Below are 25,651 nucleotides of genomic sequence, written 5' to 3' on the forward strand. Positions count from 1 at the left end.
AGAAAAATACACCAACTTTTTTCTTTTCAAATAATTTTTTCTAAAATTTATAGTATAAATTAACTTAGAGGTAACAAAACATAGATAGCAAATAATATGTTAGTAGAAATCATACTAAGAAAAACGTATTTAAGACACGAACAAGTATAAATTATCATAGAGTAGACTTTTTCGTTATATGTAGCATAACATATAGAGAGAACATATTAATTAAAAAAATCAGCATAGAATCCAATATTACATATCAAAGAAGAGATTCTTTTATGTTAAAATTAACTCTTAACAAAATATGAATTGTACATATTATGTTCAAACAAAACACTGTACCAAAACTTACTTAACACACGATGGTCCATTCATTACAAAATAAAAAAGGTTGAACTTTAGCTACAAAAAAAATTTGTAGCAAAAAGATTTTTGCGTCCTATATCTTCGGCGGAAAATTTGACTTTTATAATGAAAGATAAATTTTTTGTATTGAAAAGTAAGAAAAGAAATATCGCTACGAAAATATAATTTTTTAGCTAAAGCTCTTTTTCAATAAATATAAAATATATAACAAAAGAATTTTAACAACAAAATATATATTATTTTTTTAGCCAAATGATTTTAGCTATGAAAGATAGGTTTGTAGCTAGAATCCTTTCGCCATGAAAATAAAATCTTTCTAACTAAAGAATTTTAGCGAAAAAATTAATATTGTACTATATAATTTATTTTAGCGATAAAATTAATTTTTATTTTTCAATTATACTTTTTAACTACAAAAATATTTCGTAACTAAAAATATTGTAACTAATTAAGCATTTTTTGTTGTGATTATGAATTATCACATATGGCGCTATTTGTTTTTGTGTTTTTCTCTAAAACTTTACAAATACAAGAATCATAACAAATATAAAATTCAATATACTTGCTGATACTTATCAATTTTATTGCGATTATAGGCACACAAGAAAGAGTTTGGAGTGAGAATTAAGATGAAAAAAAAAATGAAAAACAAACCTGAAAAACTCAAATACTTATATTACTATTGCAATAAAAAAGAATACCGTTTGAGAAATAAGATGATTCTTGACAAAATTGAAAAATCAACTGAAGAATAAATATTTTTCAAAAGAATATTGCAAGAAGAAAAAAATATGAAATAAGGATTGAATGTACTGCAGGATTGGAATTGCAATTTTATATAATATCTAATATATATAAGGTTACCTTCTTTGATGACAATCATAATCATGAGTTATACAATCTAGAACACAAGCATGTGCTTAGCTCAAATATAGAATGAATGAATCTAACAACATTTTAACAAAAATAAATCATGAAGTAGAGATCCAACTGAGAAATACTTTTGATCTCTTGAAAGTAGTTGTATAAGGCAACTAAAATGTAGGTTTTCTTAAGTTAGATCTGAAAACCAAATGAAGAAGCAAAGATATATTGCTCTGAAGGAAGGAGAAGCAAATGCACTATTGAATACTTTAGTCAAAGATCAATGCACAATTTATATTTTTGCTATGAGATTAAGGTTGATGCAGATGAAAAGATAGCGAACATCTTTTGGTATGATGCTCAAATAAGAATAAATAAACTACTCACTTTTGAGATGCTATAGCATTTGATACAACATACTAAACATAAAAGAACTTCCCATATTTTGGTCAGAAATAGCACTTAATTGTTCCTTATAACAATATTTATCCAATTAATTTTCTATGTACTTGTGAGATTCAACCACCATAGACAAACATGGGCGTTTAGGGCAGAACTATTGGGAAAATTGAAAAAAATATTTCACACATACTCTATTATCACTTTTGTCGTGTACTTATTTCGCTGGCAAAATATATCTCACATGTTTACAAAAATCGCTATTTCTATCATTTGACCGCACGTGGCCGCGCGTAATTGCGCGTAAAGGCGCGTGGGTGTGAATATCACGCGTGGGCAAATGACATAAATAACGACTTCTGTAAATATACAGGACAAAAGTGATAATAGGATATAAGTGAGATATTTTTGCAATTTTCTCCAGCACTATTATATGAAAAGATATAGGAATCTTTCTATTTGTTGTTTACAACTTTTTTAGGTGTATGAATGGACGGGAATCAAGGACTATTCACAGATCAAGGCTTGGCAATGACACCAGCAATGAAAAGTGTCATGCCAAGCACACCATGCTATGTCATGAAAAACGCAAAAAAAAAAAAAAAATAAATAAATAAATAAAAAATTCAAGATTTGTTTTCATGCTCTAGTTACATAGAATTTACTCTCTACATATTTCATGTAACTAAATGACCATCTAATTGCTTTTTATAATGTAATGGACTTTCTGGAATACTTTTACAAATTGATGTATGTTGTTCAAGATGAAACTGAATTTGATACACTGTGGAGAAATATATCAGAATCTTACTTTCCTAATGGTACCTATATATGGATTTTGAATATCTATAATTTAAAGCAACATTATTTTCAATATGGACAAAATCAATTTTCACTGTAAGAATAAGAAGTACCCAACTTAGTAAATTTCTAAACAGCTCTTTAGAAAAGTAACTTTTTTTATAGATCACATAAAAAAAAAAAAAAAAACAAGATAGCAAGCATGCAATACATAGATAGCATATACTATGGTTTAGTTCGTTTATTTATTTTATGTATCATCAATTCATATTCTATATTCTATTATTTTTCTACTATACATTTACTTATACAATAAATGTGTTTACTGTAAATTCTTGCAATCATGCAAAAATATTTTTAATTCTTTACAATAGTTTGAAAGGATTCTAGGCAATATTAGAGAAATATAACTTTAACAAACTTTTCTGCAAATGATAAGAAAGTTTGAGCAAATCACGTGTTGCATCATTTACTGAAACATACAACACGACTATATACACCAAATAATAATTTCAAGTATTCATATCAGAATACCAAAAATAATATCAATAAATAGTAAGTTGTGTGGAAGAGAAAATAGTATACTAAATATACCATTTTCAAAGAAAAATAGAGCATAATATAATACAACTTCCAATTAATTGAAAAATCATCTCTAGAGTGCAACTACAAACTTTGCATACAAACAAGGATTCTTTGTTGCCATTCTATTTGGTTAATAGATATATTAAGAGGACATGACATGCACAGTTCCAACATTTACCTAAGAAGTATATGTTGAAAAGATGAACAAATGATGCAAAAATATAATATAGGGATGCAATAGAAAACTTTGATCCACGACAGAAAAATATGACTTTTGACGATAGACACGGACCATTGTGTCATTTATTCCTAAATTTTGCACGACTTCTTTATTCCAATCAAAGAAGATGTGAATTATATTTGGGAGAATTCAATAAGCTTTTAAAGACAACACCGTGTGCTATGATTACAACTTCAACAATAATGCAGGATGAATGTAAGTATATACACTTATTTTTGAGGAAATTAGTGTTATATTTACTGAATTAAATTCAATTAATGCAAATTCAAAAGGAGGTTTTAGCATAAAGAAAAAAAAAAAAAAAAACAATCAAAGAGAAAGGATTAGAAGAACATATTCTATTAGCAATCAGGAAAGAGAAAAAAATGAAGAAAATAGCAAAGAAATCGAACACATTGCACTGCATTGAAAAAGACAATACAACTTCTTTTGTTACTACTATTTCAAATATAGAACTTCAACAAGTGCTATTTCTTTGATAATGACAATTTAATGTAAAAAGTACTCTTAGCAAAAAAATCTACTACATCTTATCATAAAATTTCGGTAAAATTGTTTATAACTCCTTTTTTTGTTTTAAAATTCAGTGTAAAATCTCTATACTTTAAAAATTGCATGACGATTGTTTATACTTTAAAAAATGTTGCATGAAATCTAACTACCATGAAACCTCTCTTGTGTAATAAGAAGATGATTTCCTATTTATATTTTTTGCATGGCGGGGGAGAGAGGGTTTCATGCAACATTTTTCAAATTATAGGAGAATACTATGCAATTTCTAAAGTAAAGTGAGGATTTACGTTGAGTTTCGAAACCACAAAGGGGTTTCATGCAATATTTTTTTAAGTATAAGAAAACATCATACAATTTTTAAAATAAAATAAGAATTTACACTGAGTTTTGTAATAACAAGAGAGTTATGTGTAATTTTGCCTAAATTTTATTATTTTTTTTTACAAATAGCAGTATATAAAAATATAGCACATGTGTATTTGTAAAAATCACAAAACAAAAATTCAATTAGCAAACACTCATTTCAATTTAAAATATCATTGTTTTTTTCTTTGGAAGTAACTGTATAAAATGTAACACTCGTTATATTAAAAATGATCACACTAACAAAGAGTAATTAGCACATGACAGTATACCTTAACACAAAAAGAAAAATAACATCAAATAGAAAGATCTTTTTCTTTATAAGTAATAGTATGTAAAATAGCACATAAGGTATTCGTAAAAAGTACACTAACAAAACTCAATTAGCACACAATAAGATACCACATAGAAACAAAATTTTATTTACATGCAACGTTGCATAGAATAGCACATAATATATATATATATATTTTTTTTTAAAAAATCACATCAACAAAACTAATTAGCACCCAATCAAAACTTAATTAACATATAATGGAGATAAAATAAAAATAGTCCTTTTTTTTTCCCGCCAGATCTTATCTTATAAAAAAAAAAAAAAAAACCTATATTTCTAGAGGAATATCATATATGGAAGAAAAAACCTACTAAAAATATGATCGGTAGTTTCAATTACATACAAAATTAGATTATCATAGATGAGACTAGTTGTAATGCGGCCTAGCGAGCACGCGGATGGGGTCGCCATACAGCTTCCAGACCGCCTCCTCGATGACTTGCATGTTGATGATCAGCTGCAGCAGAGGAGTGATCTCGGCATGTCATCGGGACTGTTGCGGACCTACCTGAGCACGAAGAAAAGATGGTTGATATCCATGTGGGAGGTTTGCCGGAGGAGGAGGACGTGTTCGATTCCCCTCGGTTGGCACTCTTGGCAGTATTGTCAGTGGAGGAGCAAAGTTCCTGAATTGGATCAGGGCCCCCTGAAGCAAATATCAATATATGTGTGGCTGTCCGGTCGGTCGAGTAAATGTCACTTCTTGGTATGCTGCCTATCCTCCCAAGTGGAGGCGGCACGGCCGGAGCTGGTATATTAGAACTCCATGTAACTACCACTGCTGATGGAGGTGAGCCCCACAGGCCTGGAGGTGACGGAGCTGCCCCCAGCGTGCATCCGGAGGTGGGACAAATTTCCCCCAAGCGACTCCAGGTGTTGGTGGAGCGAACAGAGGTATCAAGGCCGTTGTCGGCCATACGATTGGCGGTTCTTGTTCCAGCTGGGATATTTCCTTGGTCGTTCAATTCTGCAGGTGATGTGGGCACACTAATTCCACCGAACAATGGATCGTTATGCCATTGGGACGTGAGAAACGCATATCCACTGCTCCCCGGATGTCCTTGATATGGCGGCGGCCTTAAGATGGCCTGCTCCGAAAACCGCTCAGGTCCTTCAGCCGCTATCTCGTCCGGGAGACCCTTATCTCTGCTTTCTTTGTTTAGTATGGTCACGGTGCCATATTAGAGTCTTGCCGGAGGTTGCCTGGACGTACCTTCCGGCCTGCCTTCACTGGAAGGGTCATTTCCAACATTCTCATGGCTGGCCGACGGTGCCTTACCCTTGCGTATTTCCTCATTCTCATCCACGCAATCTCATTTCGGATGGTTGGTTTACAAATGTCGGTTAGATATCGAGAGAGTGTCAATACCGACTCGTGGAAGGATGCTTAGATTTTCCGAGGGATCTAATTTTGCAAGACGTTTGATGGAATTTCCGTAATTCTTTATGCGCCTCTTGGAGCTGCGGAAGAATCGCATGCATAATCTCTCTGGAAACATACGGCGTTGAAGTTTCGCCTAAAATTCCTTTATCTTTTGACATGTTGATGCTATCCGGGGAAGTTAATTTGCGATTTATCAATTGCATAGAATACTAAATTCGTCGAAGTCCCACTAGCCGTGCCAATATGTAATTGTTGAAATTCGATGTTGGCGGCCTAATCGATTTGGGCTTGTCGGTATCGATATCAAGTTGGAATTCTCTGCCTAGTTAATAAAGTATCCTAGCTAACATTGCAAAGAAAATTGATATTCTTACTGTCTATTAAAATTAACTTATTGGAATGCAATGTGAAAAAGAAGTTACTATTATGGATTAAGCTTTGAAATTGGAAAATTAACAGGAATTTAGGAACAAAAATTTGATAAAAAAAGAAAAAGTAGAAACAATAGGAGTTGGATTCTTCTTTGCATTGCACCATTGTCTCCCTTATTTCCTAAAATTTTGACCTATATAGCCCTCTATTTGATTTTGTTCCTTGTATTTATTATATTTTCAATTATGTTTAGGGTGCGCAGAAGTGTGTGGAGTGTTCCGCAAGAATAACTCAACTCGATCGGTAAGGATCGCGTCTCCTTTTCAGATCCATTAATATCATCACATCAAATATTAGCCAAAGCTGCATCTACCAACCAACGATGGGGTGGGTCTGGAACAACACTCACGACGACGATGACAATTCCACTCGTATTTCCTCCTCCGCCGGTGACGTTGGGGAATTCCGCCGCTCCTCAAACCCTTATGGGAACGAGAGTAACTGCGCTACGCGGAAGGTCGTGAGCTCGCAGTGCCGAACGGAGGAAGTAGAACCTGGGAAATTCATTCGCAAGTGTGAGAAAACGGAGCAGGTCTTCAAAGATTGCCTCGGAAGGTATTTGATAAAAATTTGCTATCTTCTTTGCAAGTTTGGATTCAATATATGATTTCGTCCTCTGAAAAACAATTTGGTTTTTGTTAATTGCTCGTTGGCAAATGGATTAATCGAGGATTTTATCGAGTGAATAGTCGGAGGATGTACGTTGCAAGATGCTGTTCCATCTGTTTGAATGAATGGAAAATTTGTTCATCCTTTTTAGGATTACATTGACACAGACTGCTGTAGATGGGATGAGACTTAGGTATCTGCTGGTGGTAAGGAGTAGGTCTAGAGTTAGGGTGTTTTAATAAATTGAAAGGAACATATGAAGGAGGTGAGAAGAAGAAATGAACTTATGTAGATTAACTCAGGTTTACAGAATATGATCAAGATTCTGCGTTTATTGGGGATACAACTCTGAGTAGGTGGGTGGACATCTTCAACCATTATCTCTATTTTCCTTAAAATTCAATTCCAAGATTTCAACCCATTTCAATCATCACCAAAATTTTGAGCCACTATGATCATTTTCACCCAAACTTAGAGCTAAAAATGGTGGAAACTTTTAGAATCAAATATGGTTGGATATAGTCTGCATTACAGAAACAAATAGCTTCTATAATTTGCCCATTTGGAACTTAACTCATGACCTAAGCAATCTAGATTTAATTGAAATGATGTAGCATTGAAGTTTCTTTTTCATTGATTAAAAAAAAAAATAAAGAAAAGAAAATGGTTTGTTACTTTTATACGCTTGATTGTACTTTGTTATACAACTCCCCTGTTTATTGAATCTTGAGGTTGCACCTTTTGAAATGCATCGGATATTGTCAAAAAATCAATAACATGATATGTTAATGTTGCCGAAGCTTGCCAACTGGGGTAGGTTATTCCTTTCCTTGCAAAGACTTCCAACTTTTGAATCAGAAGTTAAAGATAGAAGTAGAATAGTACTACATTTCAAAAAAATTTGTATTGGAGATTTTTCAAATATTCTGTAATTTTTATCTTTTTCCCTTGTATATTCAATTTTACTAGTTCATAAAAACATTTTAAAAACATAAGAGTAAAATGAAGTTAATGAACTAAAAACTATCAAAATAGTGTTTTCTTTTTGTGTTTTGTTTTGAATTTTATATTTAAATTTTGGTTTGCATAGTATTCTGAGGTGATGATTTGTGTTAGAGAATAATCTATTTTTTAAGGAATTGTGAGAATTAAATAGCAAAAAAAGTGGAATGAAATGCAAAGTGAATGCAAAATGTGGCGGCGGTAGCATGTAAATAAGATGAAGTTAATTGTGGCTTGTTTGCTGCAGTGACTCTAGAAAATAATCTATCAAAGCTGTTGGAAACATGATTCATAGACATTTATATCCCTTTCTAGATACATAAAAAAAATAAAAATAAAATAAAATAAAATAACAAAAGAAGTAAAAATAATTGTCAAATTCAGGATTGTTGTATTTTCAAAATTCATGAAAATACTGAATGCACATTTGGCTTTAAGTAGAAAACTTGTTTTAGCAGTTATATATAAACTTGTTATCCTGACATGGTATGGTATTGGTTTTACACAGGTCAAGTGAGATGATACAATCTAACAAAGAGTACACCGAGGAGGATGTGACGGACCAAATGACAAAAGGCTCATTTCCGTTTGAGTCAGGCGAGCATGGGCCATGGAACTTCCCTGGATTGCGCAATGATATTGATGCCATCGAGCGCAATATAATTGATGGTATTGACCGATTTTTTCAAGCAGCTGAAGATATGAAGAGTGAGTTCTTCAACTCAGTCAGGTTTCCACATGTTTACGACAAAGGCAACAACCGTGGTATCTTCGTGGAAGATTCCCCTCCTAAGGAAGCTTTGGGTAAGGAGAAATCTGGTGGGGATGTTGTTGATTTATCTGGGTTGGCCAGAGATGTCTGAGTTAATATATCCTTATTTACTACAGGGAGAAGGAGCGATAGGGTAGGTAGTTTAATTCACATTATTATACCAAGTTAAGAAGAATGAAATGAACATGCATGTGTGTGGGGAATGAAGTTGAGTTCTGATCTTGTCTTGATAATGGTTTTGCTGGTGATGGTGATGGTGATGGTGCTCTTTTTAATATATGATTTTAATATTTAGATTGAAAAGAAAAACTAATAGTATCACAGTGGAGTAGTATTTTTGAAAGAGAAGCAAATAGAAAAAAAAAAAAAAATATATATATATATATACTACTTGAGTCTCACAAACTAATGTCTTACTTTTCTATTTGGGACGTCCAATAACTATTGTCTTTTTTTTTTTTTTTAATACAAATTTTACATTTTTATCATTTATTCATTTATTACTTTTAATTTCTACCATAAAATTATGGGCAAATTTGTCAATTCATAACAAAAAGGAAATCACAAAAAAATGTGCAAATATACTTTGGGACAATAGAAATTGGACGGAGTGAGTATTATATTAAAATATAGTACAAATTAAAAAAAATTACAAAAATATTTTCATTAGTGTTTTATAATACTAGAAGATTATTTATACAAAAAATTATACAAATATAATGATATTTTTAATGTTAAGTACAGTAATACAAAAGGTAAATGTGATCTTAGAGACGGACCGGGAGAGAAAAGACTAGAGGATTCAAATAATCAAGCCTTAAAAAAGTATTTTCTCATAGATCTCACTCAATATTTTTTAAACTCTACTTTTACCGCTTCGATGGATATGGTTGTGATAATTACACTTGTTTTGAATGACAACAAAATGAGAGAATATACATATATATATATATATGTATCTATGTTAATGAAATAATACAACTATTCCTCTATCAGTGTATTTATTCTATCATTTTGGTTTATCATTGTCCTTGAATAATTACCATCGGCGACTTACTTGGAGTTGGGCCGGTCGGATGAAATATGACGGTGGATTACTGCGAAAACTCAACAGACTTGGGGCATGTGTTTGATTTGACACGGAATTGACACTAGAGAATTAAATTATTTAATATTAATAAAGTATATATTGTATAAATAAATTATAAAATATAATGAATATTTTAGATAGATTTCTACTCATTTTTTATTTGTCGAGTGATTTATGCCCATGCCAAGTTTTCAATCAAAAAATTATGAAAGTACTTGATTTAAGTTCACATGTCAAGGAAAGTGATGGATTACGGGAATTGAGGCGTAATTGTTGGCGTGATGATTGAGAGGGAGTGATTAAAGGAGCTATTAAAGATCCGAAGGGGGATCAAGCATTGGATGAGATATCACAATTTATACTTTCATTTCATAGCTTAGCTTGGAAGATTGAGAAGGACAGTTTGAGATGAAGCGCGCCTGGATGATCATCATTTTTACTGCTTTTATTCATTTCTAAATATGAGTAGCTAATTTTCTAATTTAGTTCAAGGTTAAATGTAGATTCCAGATTGGGATTTTCGAGATTGTGTTATGATTTAATTTGAATCTTATTTAGTAAATTGATATTTGTGCTATTTCTGTAATTCATGCCTATAATTATTTTATTTAATCTTTTATCGCGGCCAAATTTTAGATTGGTTTAGCAATTGTTTGTCAAATATTGTGCATTTATTTGATAAAGTAGTAAATATGTTGACAAACTTAGCCTAGGAATGGCATAATTAAATAATCTAAACTTTAAGTAATTGATTAAATATTTGAATTGGATTTTTTTCGTGCTATTTTTAATTGGGGAAATTAATTTATGATCGCGCTAGATTATTTATTTGATTAGGAATGCGGTTAATCGGTCGTACAATTGCTGCCAATAAAGTAATGAGAATCGGGTGTTATGATCGTATTTAATGCCTATAACCAATTTATCAATTGAATAACAAGATTATTTAGAATCGATGATCAAATCTTTAATCCGATTTCTTATTCACTCATTGGGTTAGAAATCTAATATCTTTGGAAGCTAATTTTTATTTCCCGCCGCTTATTTTAATTACCTTTGTTGAATTTTCTAATATCTCCACCAATACTTGAAGTGTGACAAAAAATAGGAATTAAACTTCATAGTCCCGATGGATCAACCTCGGCACCACTTGCTACATGGCGAATGTGGTGTTAGAAAATTTTTATTGGAAACACCGAGACAACCAAATTTTGGCACAGTTTCTGGGGATTGGCATTTGATTTATTTTGTATTTTTGTCATTTAATTATATTTTATTATTATATATTCAATTGTTTATGCCCCGCTCTTCTCGCACATAAAATGTGATATACAAAGAGCAAATTGAAAGGTTAGCGAGGACATTGCGGAAGGAAGCAAAAAGAAGGCTAGAGTTGGAGAAGGCTTCAATTTCGCAATCGAGAAAATCGATTAAGCAAGAACCTGATATGGCGGAAGAAGATATCTGCATGCTTAAGGAGTTAGCCGCGCTTAATCTAAACTTACAACCTCTGTGCATTACTTTGTCGGAAATTGAAGGTAATGCTAGTTTTGAATTACGATCCGGACTAATACACTTGTTGCCCTCATTTCATGGCCTTGCAAGACAGGAACCACATAAACATCTGCAGGAATTCAATGTGGTTTGCTCGAGCATGAAACCACCAACAATTATAGAAAAGCAAGTAAAATTACGGGCATTCCCTTTCTCATTGAAGGATGAGGCGAACGAATGACTCTTTGTTTATCGGCGAGAAGTATAACTACTTGGAGGGACATGAAAAAGAAATTTTTTGAGAAGTATTGTCCGGCATCGCGGACGGCGATATTGCGTAAGGAAATTTGTGGAATCAAGCAACAACAAGGAGAGACGTTGCATGAAGATTTGGAGAGGTTCAATAGGTTTTGTGCGCGCTGCCCACAACACCAAATTATTAACCAACTATTGCTCCAATACTTTTATAAAGGGTTGACATGGGAGACCGGAATAATATTGATGCGGCTAGCCAATAAGCGTTGGCGGATAAAATACTGAAAACGGCATGGGAGTTGATCGCGAGGATGACAGAGAATTCGCAACAGTTCGGAACTAGAGGAGTCGAATATTCGGAAGGTAACGATTCTCTTAAACAACAAATTTCCGATCTTACAAAAGTTGTTAATCAATTGGCTGTAGGAAACATATGTCATGTGAAAGCATGTGGAATTTGCACGAGCCCGGAGAATGCCACCGATGAATGCCCTACCTTGCATGAGGACAATCATGCCGATGTGAATGCAGCCGGTTTCAGCCCACCTAGGCGACCACAATATGATCCTTATTCAAACACCTACAACCCGGGGCAGAAGGATCATTTGAATCTCAGGTATGAGAATCCGCATCATCCGTTCCGGTCACAAGCACCTCCGCAACAATTTGTCCAACCACCACCACCTCCTTGTTCGCCATGTTTCTCTCTGAGAATTAGCAACCACAATGAACTGTAAACTTCATCCAACAAACCCAGGTAAAATGACAACTATAATACTGATTTAACCTCAACGAATGTATAGTCCAGATTGTCGCGATAACAATTATAAATAAAGACCCCTATATTACTACCTTGTGAATATCCACCAAGGAAAAAATAAGTGAAAGACCACCCGTGGGCATCTCTTAGTACAAAAATAAAAATAATCTAAACAAACTAATTTAAAACCCAATAAATCACCTATTTTTAATAATGTAGCTGCACAACAGTTTGTAGATACCTTATTAGTAGACATCGTCCAGGACATGCACCAGTACGAGAATAAGACCATTCAATAAATTCCTTCAAGTAAAAACAAATACCAAACTTAGCTAAATTCATAGATGGAAAAATTTTGAACACACCCGTTGGGGAAGTCATTGTGCTGAACTAGAAAAGGCCAAGAACAACCAATTTCTCTCGGTAATAATAAACTTCATTGATTGACATATTAAAGTCAATCATAATTTCATCGGCTTCGAGCAGCACACCATGTATTCCTGCGCTTTGAATTTGTGTTACAAAGGTATCACTTTTAATTCAATGACAATAGTAAAATAATTTCTATGAAATGAGGTAACTACGCTATGAGTTTGAGTTTATTAAGAAGGGAATATATGTTCTACTTGTATTTTATTACTAGCACTATCCACCAAATGTATGTTCATTTAGGTTGAACATAGATTTTAATGAATAAAATATATTATATTCATTGACTATGACGTGGGAAGTATATCGATGAGTTAATAAAATGATAAAAAAAATTTTATAATTGAGTTTATAGATATTGTGGTATTTTTGTAAATTAGTATAATATTGAAATGAATAAATCAAAAAGTATGTAAAAATAATTTTTTATTGTAAATTGATACACTAATTGCAGAACGCATGAGGTTGTACATGACGACTTTCTCAATTGGGCCATCAATTTGTTACTTTACATTGGGAAATTTAATTTAGTTTGGTTTAGACCATTTTCCATATTGCTATAAGCAGTTTGTTTGTTTCTTGTTTCTTTTGCCCTGTTGCATATATATATATATATATGTGTGTGTGCATATCAAGCTTGTACTACAAGGAGTTCTGCGATTAATTCATAATGAAAATTCCTCATTCTTGTTTCCCCCAAAATCGTCATGGTATCAGAGCTTTGAGTTCGACTGTTCTCTATTTTCTTTTATTAATTCGATGTATGATTTGGATTTCACTGAGATTGATTAATTCTTAGTCTCGCGATCTGTTCTGCTTCTACTATCTTCTTGTTGCAGTTTTTTTGATAAATTGCAATATCTATCACCCTCGTTTGGACACACACTGAACTCATCCTTGATGCAATTGAAAATTTCTTCCCATGACCAACCTAACATGAGTCTTGTTCTTCTTCAACTCAAGACAAATTATTTGATATAGAGCACAGTGGTGTTGAGAACTCTTTCGGGAAAAGGAAGAAAGGGATTCATGACTAGGGAAATAAGCGACCTCAAGATCCAATAGTTGTCTCAGAATGGAAAATAAAATTTAATATAGTACTCGGCTGGCTGTTGAACTCGATCTCTCCAAAAATTACACGTTGCATTAAGTCTCATCAAGACAAGTCATGAGTTATGGGAGAAACTTAAGTTGCGCTATGGTCAGCACAATGGCCCTCTCATTTACCAAAAAAGGAAAGAAATCAACAAGCTCTATCAAAGTAATCTCTCCATGGCTGCATACTTATAAACTGCAGAGTTTGAAAGATGAGTTGTCCCGTTTAGCACCTATGCCTATTGTAGAAATAAAGTCAATCTGTACCTTCACAACCTAGATGCAATTGATTATCATATGGACTTAAATGACAATTTTGATGTTGTAAGGAATCAAATACTTATGATCGATCTTTTGTCTGATGTGAACAAGATATATGGTATACTCTCAACTGTAGAGAAACAACAAGAGGTACATGACATATTAAAAGTTCCTTCATCCACTGTGTTATTTGCTAACTCTAGAACCTTTGAAAGAAATGGTGATAAAAGTGTTGATATAAAATAACCAGTGAAGGAAAATTGTACATGTCAACAAAGGGTGCGTTCGTTTGTAGGATTTCTGCCGGATTTTACTGTATGTTTACTGTTCAAATCCTTCACTTACAAATCCTAAAAACCCTACCCTATAAATCCTATTCTCTTACTATTTGGTCCCTACACTTCCACACTTTATTTTTCAGTTCTTTTTTTAAAAAAAATATTCATCACTGCAAATCTAGCCAAAGAACAATAAAATGACAGCGACCATGAGGGCGACCACCGATGGAAGAACTGCAAAATAATTTTTTTTTTTTAAAAAAGAGAAAACAAAAATAATGAAAATATCGCAGCAAAGGAAAAATAAAAAAATAGCCCCGGCTTCTCCAAATCAAAAGAAGGGCTATTCAATCCGCTCACAAAGAAAAAAGATAAGAAAAAAAAAAAAGCTCACCGGATGTTTCAGTAGACGGCGGCGGACTTCGTCTCTGGGAGAAAGGTGGCGGCACAAGGTAGAAGAAGGAAGAGGGAGGAGAAAGAAGAAAAAGAAAAGAAGGGAGGAAAGAAAAACACCAGGAAGAATTGGAAGAAGGGGGGAATAGAATGGAAGTGGTGGGGTGGGGGTGGGGCGGTGGTGGAGTGTAGTAGTGGGTTAGGGTTGTTTTTTATATATGTATATGTATATATATATGTCAAATCAAATCATATTTTTATTTATTCATCATATTTTTTAATAATATTAAAATATTTAAATATTTAAACTATCATATCAATATATTATTTTTTAATTAAATAATAATTTTTTCAAATATAACTATTATAAAATTCAAACCCTCAACCAAACACAAATACAAAATTCTAATTTCAAAATCCTTATAAAATCCAAATTCAAAATCCAAACCCCCAAACAAACACATAAAAAAAAAAAAATTGATTTATGATCAGTTCAAGAGAAATGGACATGTCAAAGCAAAGTTCTTCAAACTTTATGGCTATCATGAATGGTATAAGGAAAGATTGGATAAGAAAATGAGGGAGAATTGTAAGATTACATTGCAAGCATGTGAAGATGCTACATTAGTTGCTTCCTACAATGTTGGATTCAACTTTGCATCCAACAGTGCCTTACATTCATTATCCAATGAATCCTTAAACGATCTGATACATAAATAGATTAGGAAAACTTTTGAATCCTGCAAAACACCAATTGAACAAACCAATATGTTCAACACTCATCATCCATGTACTATTTGTCTAAATGCATCTAATGAGATGAATAAATTTAGAGGTTGGATTCTTGATAGTGGAGCTGCATGCCATATAGCTAATGACAAAAGGTTTTTTTATTGTTTGATACCACTTGAGAGTCCTATTAAATTCTTCATGCCCAATGCAACAGTGCAGTTAGCAGAGTAGACATGCACAATGAGATTGAATGAGAATATTACTCTACTTGATGTCTATTTTCTCCCTACCTTTAATTATTTGTTGTATCCATATATAAACTTTGCTTGTCACCATAATTATCTTTAGTTTTCAGGAATAACAAGTTTTTAATTCAGGACCATGATCATCATGTGCTTGGAAATGAGTGCTCAAAGAATAGTTATTCTAACTGAAAAGTCACACCGATCAAGTGTGTGCTGCCAAGTTGGATACTCCTTGGCATCAAAGGTTAGGACATCCATCCAGTTTGGTAATACAAAAACTTCTGCTTAACTCTATTTTTATGAATAAGGATGTTGCATATATTACTTTTCTACCTTGTGATGCTTTCCATTTAGCAAAATGAGATATTTATCTTTTGGTTTGAGTGCTAATAAAGTCGATTCTTGCTTTTCTTTATTACATCTTGATATTTGGGGCCCTTATCACTTACCATCTATTTGTGGAGCCAATTTTTTTTTAACTATTGTAGATGACTACAGGAAAAGCACATGGATTTCCTTATTGCCACTAAAAACACAGGTCTTGAATGTATTTGTTGTGCTTATCAGATTTATTCATACTCAGTTTAACTTCAAAGTAAAGAATGTGAGAACAAACTTTTGAGGTGAGTTTACTTCCCTGGATTTCAAGAATCTATTACAAAAGAATGAAATTGGTCATTACAAGTCTTGCCCCTATACTCCACTCGAAGAAAACATCAGGACCTCATCTCTATTGCTAGAGCATTCCTTGTTCAAGCCAATCTACCTACTGAGTTCTGGGGAGAAGTTGTTCTAAAGCTAGTCACTTAATCAATCTTCTCTCACTCTTATGTTGAATTGGAAATCACCCTATGAGATCTTATATAACAAGAAACCAGATCTTAATAGTTGAGAGTCTTTGGATATGTGTGTGTGTGTGTGTTTTTTTTTTTTAATATATAATACAGATCCTACAAGAGATAAGTTTAGTAATAGAGGAATTAAACCTATCTTCATGGGTTATGAAAAATGAATAAAAGGTTACAAAGTTTTCATTCCCTCCACTAGACAGTTCTTGATCTTTAGAAATGTGATATTCTTTGAATTGTACTATCTCTATCTCTAACTCTTGTCTTTCCTCCGTGGTTGGGAATGAGGACATGGAATCTTTACTAGTTAATAAGTTCAACTTTATAAACACTCCCTCTCCTATTCAGCCGAATTCTCAGGCTTCTCCTCCCTTGGTTGTTGAAGCTCATTCTTCTCCATCTAGTATTCCTTATTTTCCTAATACAACAGTTGCATTACCACACGTGTCACTTTCTACACAACCCCATAGGGAGGTGAAGTAACCTGGCTAGCTTAAAGACTATATTTAAACGTATATTGACAACAATGATGAGCTGATCTCTTATCTTGAAACTGTGGATAAAACCCATTGGATATAGGCTATGCAAGAGGAACATGATGCTCTTAAGACGAACCATACATGGGATGTAGTTGCAAGAGCCGAAGGAAAAAAAGCTATAGGATGCAAATGGGTATACAAAATTAAAATGGACAAATCAGCTTCAATATCTTGATTAAAGCCCAGTTAATAGCCAAAGGTTACCTTTAGTAACAAGGAAAAGACTTCACTAAAAGCTTTGCACTAGTAACAAAATGCACTACAGTTCGACTGCTCTTGGTTATTGGAATTGTTAAATGGTTGCTTATACATCATAGTGATATTAATAACGCTTTTATGCATGGAACTCTTGAGGAGGATGTCTATCTCAAGCCTCTTCCAGGGTACTCAGTCCCCCCGCCTCCAGTCATGTTTGAAAATTGAGAAAATCCTTGTATGGGCTTAAGCAAACTCCACGGGTTTGGTTCTAAACTCTCGCTACGAAGGTTCTTGCCTTTGGCTTTCATCAGTCTCCTCATGATCACTGTCTTATTATTCTTCACTGAGATCCAAATATTCTAGCCTTGATATTATATGTGGATGACATTCTTCTTATTGGTTCTTCTGTGGGATTGATTAATCTCCATGATATTTTCACCATTAAAGATCTTGGCGATGTCAATTTTTTCTTGGTTTTGAGATTAAGAAGTCTTCTTCTTGTTTGATACTATTTTACAGGGTATATCCTTGACATTCTTGAGGACATGGATATGTACTTTGTTTCTATTGTTGCCACTCTTTCACTACCTGGGATCAAGTTGTCAGCTTCTAATGACCCTTTGGATGATTATGCATTCTACAGACGACTCATTGCCATTTGTTATATTTCAACTTTTCTCGTCTTGACCTTACCATCGCGATACAACAATTAAGTCAATTCATGTCACATTCCATTTCTTGTCATTTGAAGGTTGCCCTGCATGTTCTCCGATACCTCAAGGGCTCTGTTAATTTTGGATTACACTATTGTGCCGATCATCCCTTGAATGTCACGGCCTTTGCAAATGGTGATTGGGGTGTCTATTTGGATAACCAAAAGTCCATCTCCGGCTATTGTATTTTTTTGGGAATAATTTGGTCTCTTGGAAAGCTAAAAAAAAAAACTATTGTCAGTCTCTCTACTGCAGAATCTAAATAACGTAGTATGAGCTCGTGTACGAGTGAGCTTATGTGGTTATCTTACATTTTTCATGCCTTGCGGCTTAAGTTCCTCACCGCGGTACCACTTCACTGCATAACTAAACTGCTATTCACACCATAGAAAACTCCATGTTTCACGAACGGACCAAACATATAGACATCGCATTTCATCCACCATTATTACGACAACAAACTCTTTGTTCTAGTGTTTACGAGCACTGGTAATCAGTTAGCCGACAGTCTCACAAAATTGCTTTCTGGTGCAAATTTTGTCCGACTTCGCTACCAAGCTCTGCAATGACACGCTTGGCGCGAGGGGGGTGATAAACTAATAGCAGAAGGCATGAGGTTAAAGACAACTACTCTCTCGATTGAGCCATCAATTTGTTACTTTACATTGGGCCATTTAATTTAGTTTTAGCCCATTTTCCATATTTCTATAAGTGGTTCGTTTGTTTCTTGTTTCAGTTGTTTTGTTGCATATATATATATATATACATATATATCAAGTTTGTTTTTTTTTTTCTTTTGTTTTGTTGCATATATATATATATATCAAGTATGTACTACAAGGAATTCTACTATTAGTTCATAATGAAAATTCATCTTTATTGTTTCCCCCAAAATCGTCATAAATGAATGATATATACTACTACCTCCGTCAGACTGTAAGAGTCTCATTTACTTTTTGCATGTTGATTTTTGAATATTCATTATTATATCAAAATATAGTACAAATTAAGAGAAAATTACAAAAATATTTCTATTAGTGTCTTGTAATACTAACATAAGAACACTTGTATAAAAAATCATACAAATATAAGAATATTTTTAATGTTAAATACAATGACGTAAAAGGTAAATGTGACCCTTAAAAGCATAAGAAGAGAGTACTTTTTTTAAAAAAAAAACAAATAAATGAATAAGTACATGCATAAATTTGATGTACATATATTTTCGTTCGTAATGTATATTTAATCCATATGTTTAGTCACTTACAACATATATTTATATATATATAAACAATATATGTTTTTCGTGGATGCATATCTACTTAAATATAATATACTTATATTAGTAATAATTTAGGGGAGCAACATGAGTAAGTGTTCAGACCCAAGTGTAAGAGAATTCATATATAATTTTAGAATCTAGACCATTACTATTATTATACTCTCCTGTCCGCCTCTAATGAGTTACATTTATCTTTTGCGTCATTATACTTAACATTAGAAATATCTTTGGAAAAAGTAAATGAGACTCCTAGAGTCGGACGAAGATAGTATGTATTAAATTTTAAATTATATTTTAGATTTTAATTCACTTTTTTTTTTCCTTTACCGTTATCCAATTTAATTCTAATTCTAAAATTAAACTTTAACAATTTTTTTCTTTCTCCATCTCCATTCTTCTTACCTACACGCCTCCACCTATTAAAATTTAACGTAAATTTATATTTGTTTGTCTTTATTTGTATTAAATTTTTGTAATGAAAATTACATTTGGAGTATAATTCTAATTATGATATTTATTTTTTACCAATGATACATGTTGTATTTATGTCTTTTTATAAGATATATGATTAAAATAATTTTTATTTTTGTAGAATTTATTATTATATTTATCGTTAATATTGTTTTAAAAATAAATTTAATAATATATTGCTAGACTTATCATTTAAAGAAAATTTTTTGCTCAGGGCCAAGAGAATTCCGGGAGACTGGCGTGATTAGTATATTCATATGTTGATATAAATAAATATATAATAATGTCCATATGATCAATATAATCCCATTTTGTTTTATGTAGCCATATTAGCACTTCGCCACCAATTCTCACCCGCTACAATTCATACATATGTAATTTTATCCAGTTATTTTTTATACAATTTTTAATATAATTAGAACATGCAATATATACATTATTAAATAATGAAATATATAAAAAATATATTTTCTTATTAAAAAAATTAACTATTTAATATAAAATACTCCCTCCGTCCAATTTCTATTATCCTAAAGTATATTTGTATATTAATTTAGGCAATTGTCTTTTTGTTATGAATAGACAAATTTGTTATCGTAAAGATTAAAAGTGTTAAAATATAAAATTTGTATTTAAAAAAAAAAAATAGGAGTTGGACGTTCCAATTAGGAAGGAGGAAGTATTAAGTTTTATATTACTGAAACAATTCCTTTTACTAACATATATGCCCATCCCCTTCTAAGTTCGTTCTTGATCAAGTCAACCTCTGTATAAAGAGCCATTATATAATTTATGAAAGATCTCTTGATTTTGACGCTGTGAGAAAAATATATAATTTTATGTCCATCTCCTCCTAGGTACTTTATTGTTCAAGTCAAACCTCTGTTTAAAAAGTCATTAGGGTTGTGTTTTTATATAATTTTACGTTATGTTTTTACTATTTATATTATTTTATATTTAAAAAAATATCATATTAAACAATTTTTTTTAATATTTTACTACAATTTTATTTTATATTCAAACCATCAAGTAAGTTTTATTTATATCACATAAAATAACTATTCAAATTCACCTTTTTACTATTAAAAATCCCCAACTCAAAAACGAAAACCCCCAAACAAAAGCACCATATATATATATAATCTATGACTTTGACCGTGTGAGAAAAATATATAATTTTTTGTATGAAAGATGGATCGATCTTGTACATTGATATTTGACCATGACCTTATAAAAAAACTATTGTTTTAGAATCTTTTCAAGGTCCCGTTCAAGAACTTTATAATAATAATAATAATAATGCATATACTAAAAACAATAAAAATAAATAAAACTCTTATTATATAATAGTATCTGTTTTGGCTTGCTGAGGGGGCCAGCCTGCATTATATATATATATATAGTCGACGTCACTATAAAGAAATGGTCTGTCCTTGTACGTACAATTAATAATCCTCGTGTAATAATCTTGAAGAAGATTTATGATGGATGGATGAGGTAGCTGTGAAATTACAGCTAAATAATCTACACTTGCCTACCACATTTCAGATTCAACAACTGAAGCAGCAAAATGATGATGATGATGACCACCTTTTCTTTCTGCCTCCCATCTTCCTCTTGATGTCTTCTTCTGCACCGCCTCCCGTGTATTCGGAGACAATATTTCTTTGATTGCCGGGCAGGGGCTCATTGTGAGAAGACTTTGTTGGTGAGGCTGGAGCTACCTTGCTCTGGCTCATTTCCAATTTTGAATCTCCCAAGCTGAAACAAGATGATAATTATGATGATGATGAAATTCGATAGCATATGATATAATTTCATGTAGGCGCATATCCTAACACCCCATCATATTGAATGACTTCACTTGGGAGAAATATTTTCAAATGACTTCACCATATAATATATTATTATAAATCGAAAAATACCTGCAACTCTGACTCTCATGCAAGTTTTCTGGCTCAACCCAAGTCAATTCCGGTGATCTCGTGTTTGATGATTCTCCAGGAGTCCCCATCTCTTGTTCCATGTGATCATCTCTTGGTTGATTGGATCCTTCCTTGGGGCCCTCTAAATTTATATCGCATCCTTCACTAACACGGGCCTCGTAATTTCTAGGTTTACTATTGTAATCCCGGAGTATAGAGATGACTTTCTCCAATGTTCCAAGAGCTTCTCGAACAACAGGACTAATGTCTCCCCTAGTGCTCATCTCAGATCCATAATGGTTTGCAGTTTCATCCTTTGCTCCAGGTGCTTTTTCCACCTCACTTGCAGCAACTTCATCATAAATTCGAACCTCTTCTATTTCATTGGATAATTTGTCATGTGATTTCTGGACATTTTGATCCAAGGATTCATTTGCAATTGTGTCATTGTCCTTTAATACCTCAATTTCATTCTGCACTTCCGCGTCTCCATGTTGGGATTCACCGGGACCATTCTTTTCAGCTACTTGTACACTTTGCTCTTCACCTAGAATAGATTTGCTTCTCAGTGGAGATAAAGAAACTGCAGTAGGCAAGACCGGACAATAAAGAGCCTGCCGGATACGAGTGTAATGTGGATCCTTCAAAGTCTCAACAAAATCTTCGTCGCCCTTAGAAACAGATGCAACTTCCTGCAGTTGTTCCAAGTCTCAGATACAAAGAAATAATGAAAAAGAAAAGGAACATACAAACAAGTTCCAACCACAGTATATATATCTATTATATTCAACTGGAATATAAGCAGCAAGTTCTCAGCTGGCTAAATTCAATTTTTCATCAATCACCAATTTGGACTTTCCAAAAACCACTACCTTTCATGGTTTTCAAAAGAGCAATAAAGCTAATTTCATGAACGCACTAGTTGCACGATAGAAACTAACCTTTTTATATAGCCTAAAACCACTGCTAACAAGCTGCCTCGCAACAAAATTGATAAAAGCTGGAGGGACAAAGTCCAATTTGATATCCATGTTTGCAATGGTCCTGCCAATAATGTCATGAAACACAGAAACACTCGAATGAATGATGGAGTGGAAGAATATGAAGATGATAATAAGGCTTGGAAGATAAAAATCATACCTGAAGTAGCTCCTATCAGGGCCCACCATTTGTACAGCAAATCCTCCCACCACATCTATTCTCACCACATCCTCAGCATCAGGTATCCCATCTCGAGTGAATCCATGAGTACTTCTGTCTACATTCTCTACATCAGAGATCTAGAAATAGGCAGATGTTTTGTTTTTTCATTACACATTTCCATGGGGATGGAGACCACACTTCCATCTAACAGAGGATAAAAATTGATAAATTACCGTGTTCAGAAGCACCACAACTAGACCATCTGGGAAGTACTCATATGTAAAATAATGTACTAGAGCCTCTCTGCTTGAAAGTGGCCATGGAACCTTCATCCTTTCTTCCAAATAATTAGGCATAATTCAGCATCTTCAGAATCATATGTAGCACCAACAGCACAAGGTACAAGTGCAGCAGTAATGCATACCTCACCAGCGATATCTGTTCTCCGGCTCTAATTTTTTTCACACAGTGGGATGAGAGGACTTTGAAAGATGGAATTGCAGTTTGAGGCCACCTGAAATGAAAATTTTAAGGCCATTATTATATTCTGTAGCAAAAGGTGAAAGTGAAACCACTTTTGAAGTTGAATTGCATTTTCATCCCTTCGGCAGTGACGACCAATTTAAGCTGATTAAAAAACTTTGGCATATTTAAATTCATATTCCCTTTTGCCATCCCATTGTCACCACATTAATAAGACTGTCTCAGCTAACAACTATTGCTTAACAGAATCAATCCGACGCCGAAATGGAAAGAAATTCAATGACTCGTAATTGATGTTATGCTTCAAAGAGTGTAGTCAATAAATAGGACTCACCATTTTTTATAGAGATCTGACTCGGAAGAAATGCATAGACCTGTTAGAGCCAAGATTATAAGAAAAGGTATGCCGGCAGTTGACACTCATGCATCTGTCTCACTGACAGAGCATTCCAGTGAAAGATTATTAAGGAAATTTGTTTAACTTACAAACGTCAACAGGTCCATCCACATAGCCTTCAGCAAGTAGTGTATGAAATGGAGTTCCCTCTGGTCCTTCCCGATACATAACTCGAAATTCTTCTGTGTCCTGTTTTATCTGTAATCAATCAAAGATTGATGATATTAACTGTAAAGCCTACAGTTGAAACTTATGATTCATGGAAAAAGTCCCTCTTGTGGCCAGAGTAAACTGAGAAAAGCAATTTATGTACGTATAAGGATTCAATGACTCCATAGAACTCTTGGAGACCTGTTGAGACCCTAAATCTTAAACTGATTCCGGAAGTCACAGTATGTCAAATCCATCTAGACTGGTATCTGAGTTTCAATAGGCATAACTTAAGCACATAATTGACGACAGTAACAGCGGTCATACTTTCCAGCCACTTCCATGTTCATCAATTGATTTTGACTTGTCAACTTCATGTGCAGAGGCACTCCTCAACATACCAAGGAAATTCCACACTTCTTCAGTTCTTCTTTCAATCACATACTCAGTGTAATCTGCAATGCACAGAGAACAAACCCAACGACATAAACTCAGAGTACTCCTGGTTTAGTGAAAGAAATGTAGAACATTTTAATTGAGTAGAAAACAACCAACCTTTGCATGACCTTAACATTTGATTCTTCACAAGGGTATGAACCAATTCGTCATTTGTCAATTGAGGGGACAGCAGTGTTCTGTCCAACTTGCTTCTATACTCCAATATGCTACCTTTACCCACCATTTTTGAAAACTCAGGCAGGAAAGGTAAGATTCAAACCTAAATCCAACTCCAAAATACAGGATCTTCACCACAATTTCTGCTGCACCAAATATGTATATATATATATATATATAGATTAATAATAATAAATTAAATTTAAATTAAAAAATAAATGAAACACAGAGGGAGACAAAAAGAGAGTAAGTTGAAACATACAAAGTGGCACAACAACAACAACCCAAACAATAATCTACACTTACACGTGCTTTATGCTATATATGGGCAGTCCAAGAATCGCATCCACCATTGAAACAAAATTCCAGACTTCGCACCCACGTAAAAGGAAAATTGTGTTCGTTTGAACGGCACCCCCACGACTCAGAGGTATCTTATGACTGTGCAGGACAGGTGAGAACAGTATTAATTATTAATATTTCAATCACAGATGATATAATCAAGGATTAGAAAATTTCGCGCACCGCTGAAATCGGATACAAATCAAATCAGAACAAACTAATTCTCAGTTTGGAAGAGCAGTTGAACCACCAGCCTCTAGTAGAAAATAAACAAACAGCAAACTTAAGTTTAGCTGACGATCACAGCTAACGAAACGAAACTCCAACTCTTCAAACAAAACTAAAAACAAAATCTTTTAGGCTAAATCATCGGCAAGAGCAAAATCAGAAATACATACACAAACCAACTCCTAATTTTTTTCAAGGGAGAAGGTAAATCTTTCTTCATGTAAGAAAGAGGTGCGAAAAACACACAGGCGCATACACATACAACTGCATAAAATATAAACACACACAGGCTTCCATATGATAGGAAGGAAGGAAACTAACAATTGTGAAACTCACTCAAAGCAAAGCAGTAAAATTAAAGAGCAAAAACACTTGGCGGTGTTGGGAATTGGAAAAGAATCAAAATCGCGGATCTCAATCAGAAGGTATTTGGGAAGAGGAGACAGCTGCAGGTGACGCGAGATCACCTAGGCGGAGAGGAGAGGAGAGGAGGATGATGATGCTGAAGCTCTACGCCGACTGAGTTTCCTTGAAGACGACGAAGTGGTAGACACGGAGCAGAATAAACCGATGCATTGCTGCCTCATATTGGTGAAAACTAACATAATAATATCAGTCTAAAATTAAATACT

The 25,651-nt window shown here is 33.5% G+C and overlaps 2 protein-coding genes and 1 non-coding gene across 10 annotated transcripts; 1 reads left to right on the forward strand and 2 right to left on the reverse strand.

The window, feature by feature from the left end:
* Positions 1 to 6,438: 6,438 nt before the first annotated feature.
* On the forward strand, positions 6,439 to 9,046 carry LOC127264661 (fra a 1-associated protein). Its single transcript, XM_051294155.1, has 2 exons — positions 6,439 to 6,825; positions 8,390 to 9,046. Exons 1-2 carry the CDS (start codon positions 6,593 to 6,595, stop codon positions 8,742 to 8,744), a joined length of 588 nt encoding a protein of 195 aa, XP_051150112.1. The 5' UTR covers positions 6,439 to 6,592; the 3' UTR covers positions 8,745 to 9,046.
* A 2,521-nt stretch (positions 9,047 to 11,567) lies between these two features.
* On the reverse strand, positions 11,568 to 11,674 carry LOC127265112 (small nucleolar RNA R71). The gene has a single exon (XR_007841905.1). It is a non-coding gene; the product is annotated as a small nucleolar RNA R71 (small nucleolar RNA).
* Positions 11,675 to 21,054: 9,380 nt separating this feature from the next.
* Positions 21,055 to 25,650, reverse strand: LOC127264858 (uncharacterized). Of its 8 annotated transcripts, none has more exons than XM_051294403.1 (13): positions 25,487 to 25,650; positions 24,975 to 25,047; positions 24,756 to 24,890; positions 24,390 to 24,595; positions 24,162 to 24,289; positions 23,774 to 23,882; positions 23,622 to 23,661; positions 23,229 to 23,318; positions 23,038 to 23,137; positions 22,802 to 22,941; positions 22,603 to 22,705; positions 21,662 to 22,353; positions 21,055 to 21,497 (listed from the first exon to the last, which is right to left on the reverse strand). In XM_051294403.1, the coding sequence occupies exons 4-13, from the start codon at positions 24,514 to 24,516 to the stop codon at positions 21,287 to 21,289; spliced, it is 1,740 nt and encodes a 579-aa protein (XP_051150360.1). In that variant the 5' UTR covers positions 24,517 to 24,595; positions 24,756 to 24,890; positions 24,975 to 25,047; positions 25,487 to 25,650; the 3' UTR covers positions 21,055 to 21,286. The 8 variants fall into 8 exon arrangements, with proteins under 8 accessions (XP_051150360.1, XP_051150359.1, XP_051150362.1 ...); XM_051294402.1 differs by having other exon boundaries at positions 25,356 to 25,641; XM_051294405.1 differs by lacking the exon at positions 24,975 to 25,047 and having other exon boundaries at positions 24,390 to 24,592; positions 25,487 to 25,647.
* Position 25,651: the final 1 nt, after the last annotated feature.

This window comes from Andrographis paniculata, unplaced genomic scaffold (assembly GCF_009805555.1).
Source record: "Andrographis paniculata isolate CXL003 unplaced genomic scaffold, ASM980555v1 Contig71END, whole genome shotgun sequence".
Classification (NCBI taxonomy): Eukaryota; Viridiplantae; Streptophyta; class Magnoliopsida; order Lamiales; family Acanthaceae; genus Andrographis; species Andrographis paniculata.

Coding starts and splice junctions, on each gene's coding strand:
- LOC127264858 (XM_051294403.1), bottom strand. CDS start 24,516: ATGGTGGGTAAAGGTAGCATATTGGAGTATAGAAGCAAGTTGGACAGA. Junction 22,942..23,037: donor TTGTGGTGCTTCTGAACACG/GTAATTTATCAA, acceptor GCCTATTTCTAG/ATCTCTGATGTAGAGAATGT. Junction 21,498..21,661: donor CATGAGAGTCAGAGTTGCAG/GTATTTTTCGAT, acceptor ATCTTGTTTCAG/CTTGGGAGATTCAAAATTGG.
- LOC127264661 (XM_051294155.1), top strand. CDS start 6,593: ATGGGGTGGGTCTGGAACAACACTCACGACGACGATGACAATTCCACT. Junction 6,826..8,389: donor TTCAAAGATTGCCTCGGAAG/GTATTTGATAAA, acceptor GGTTTTACACAG/GTCAAGTGAGATGATACAAT.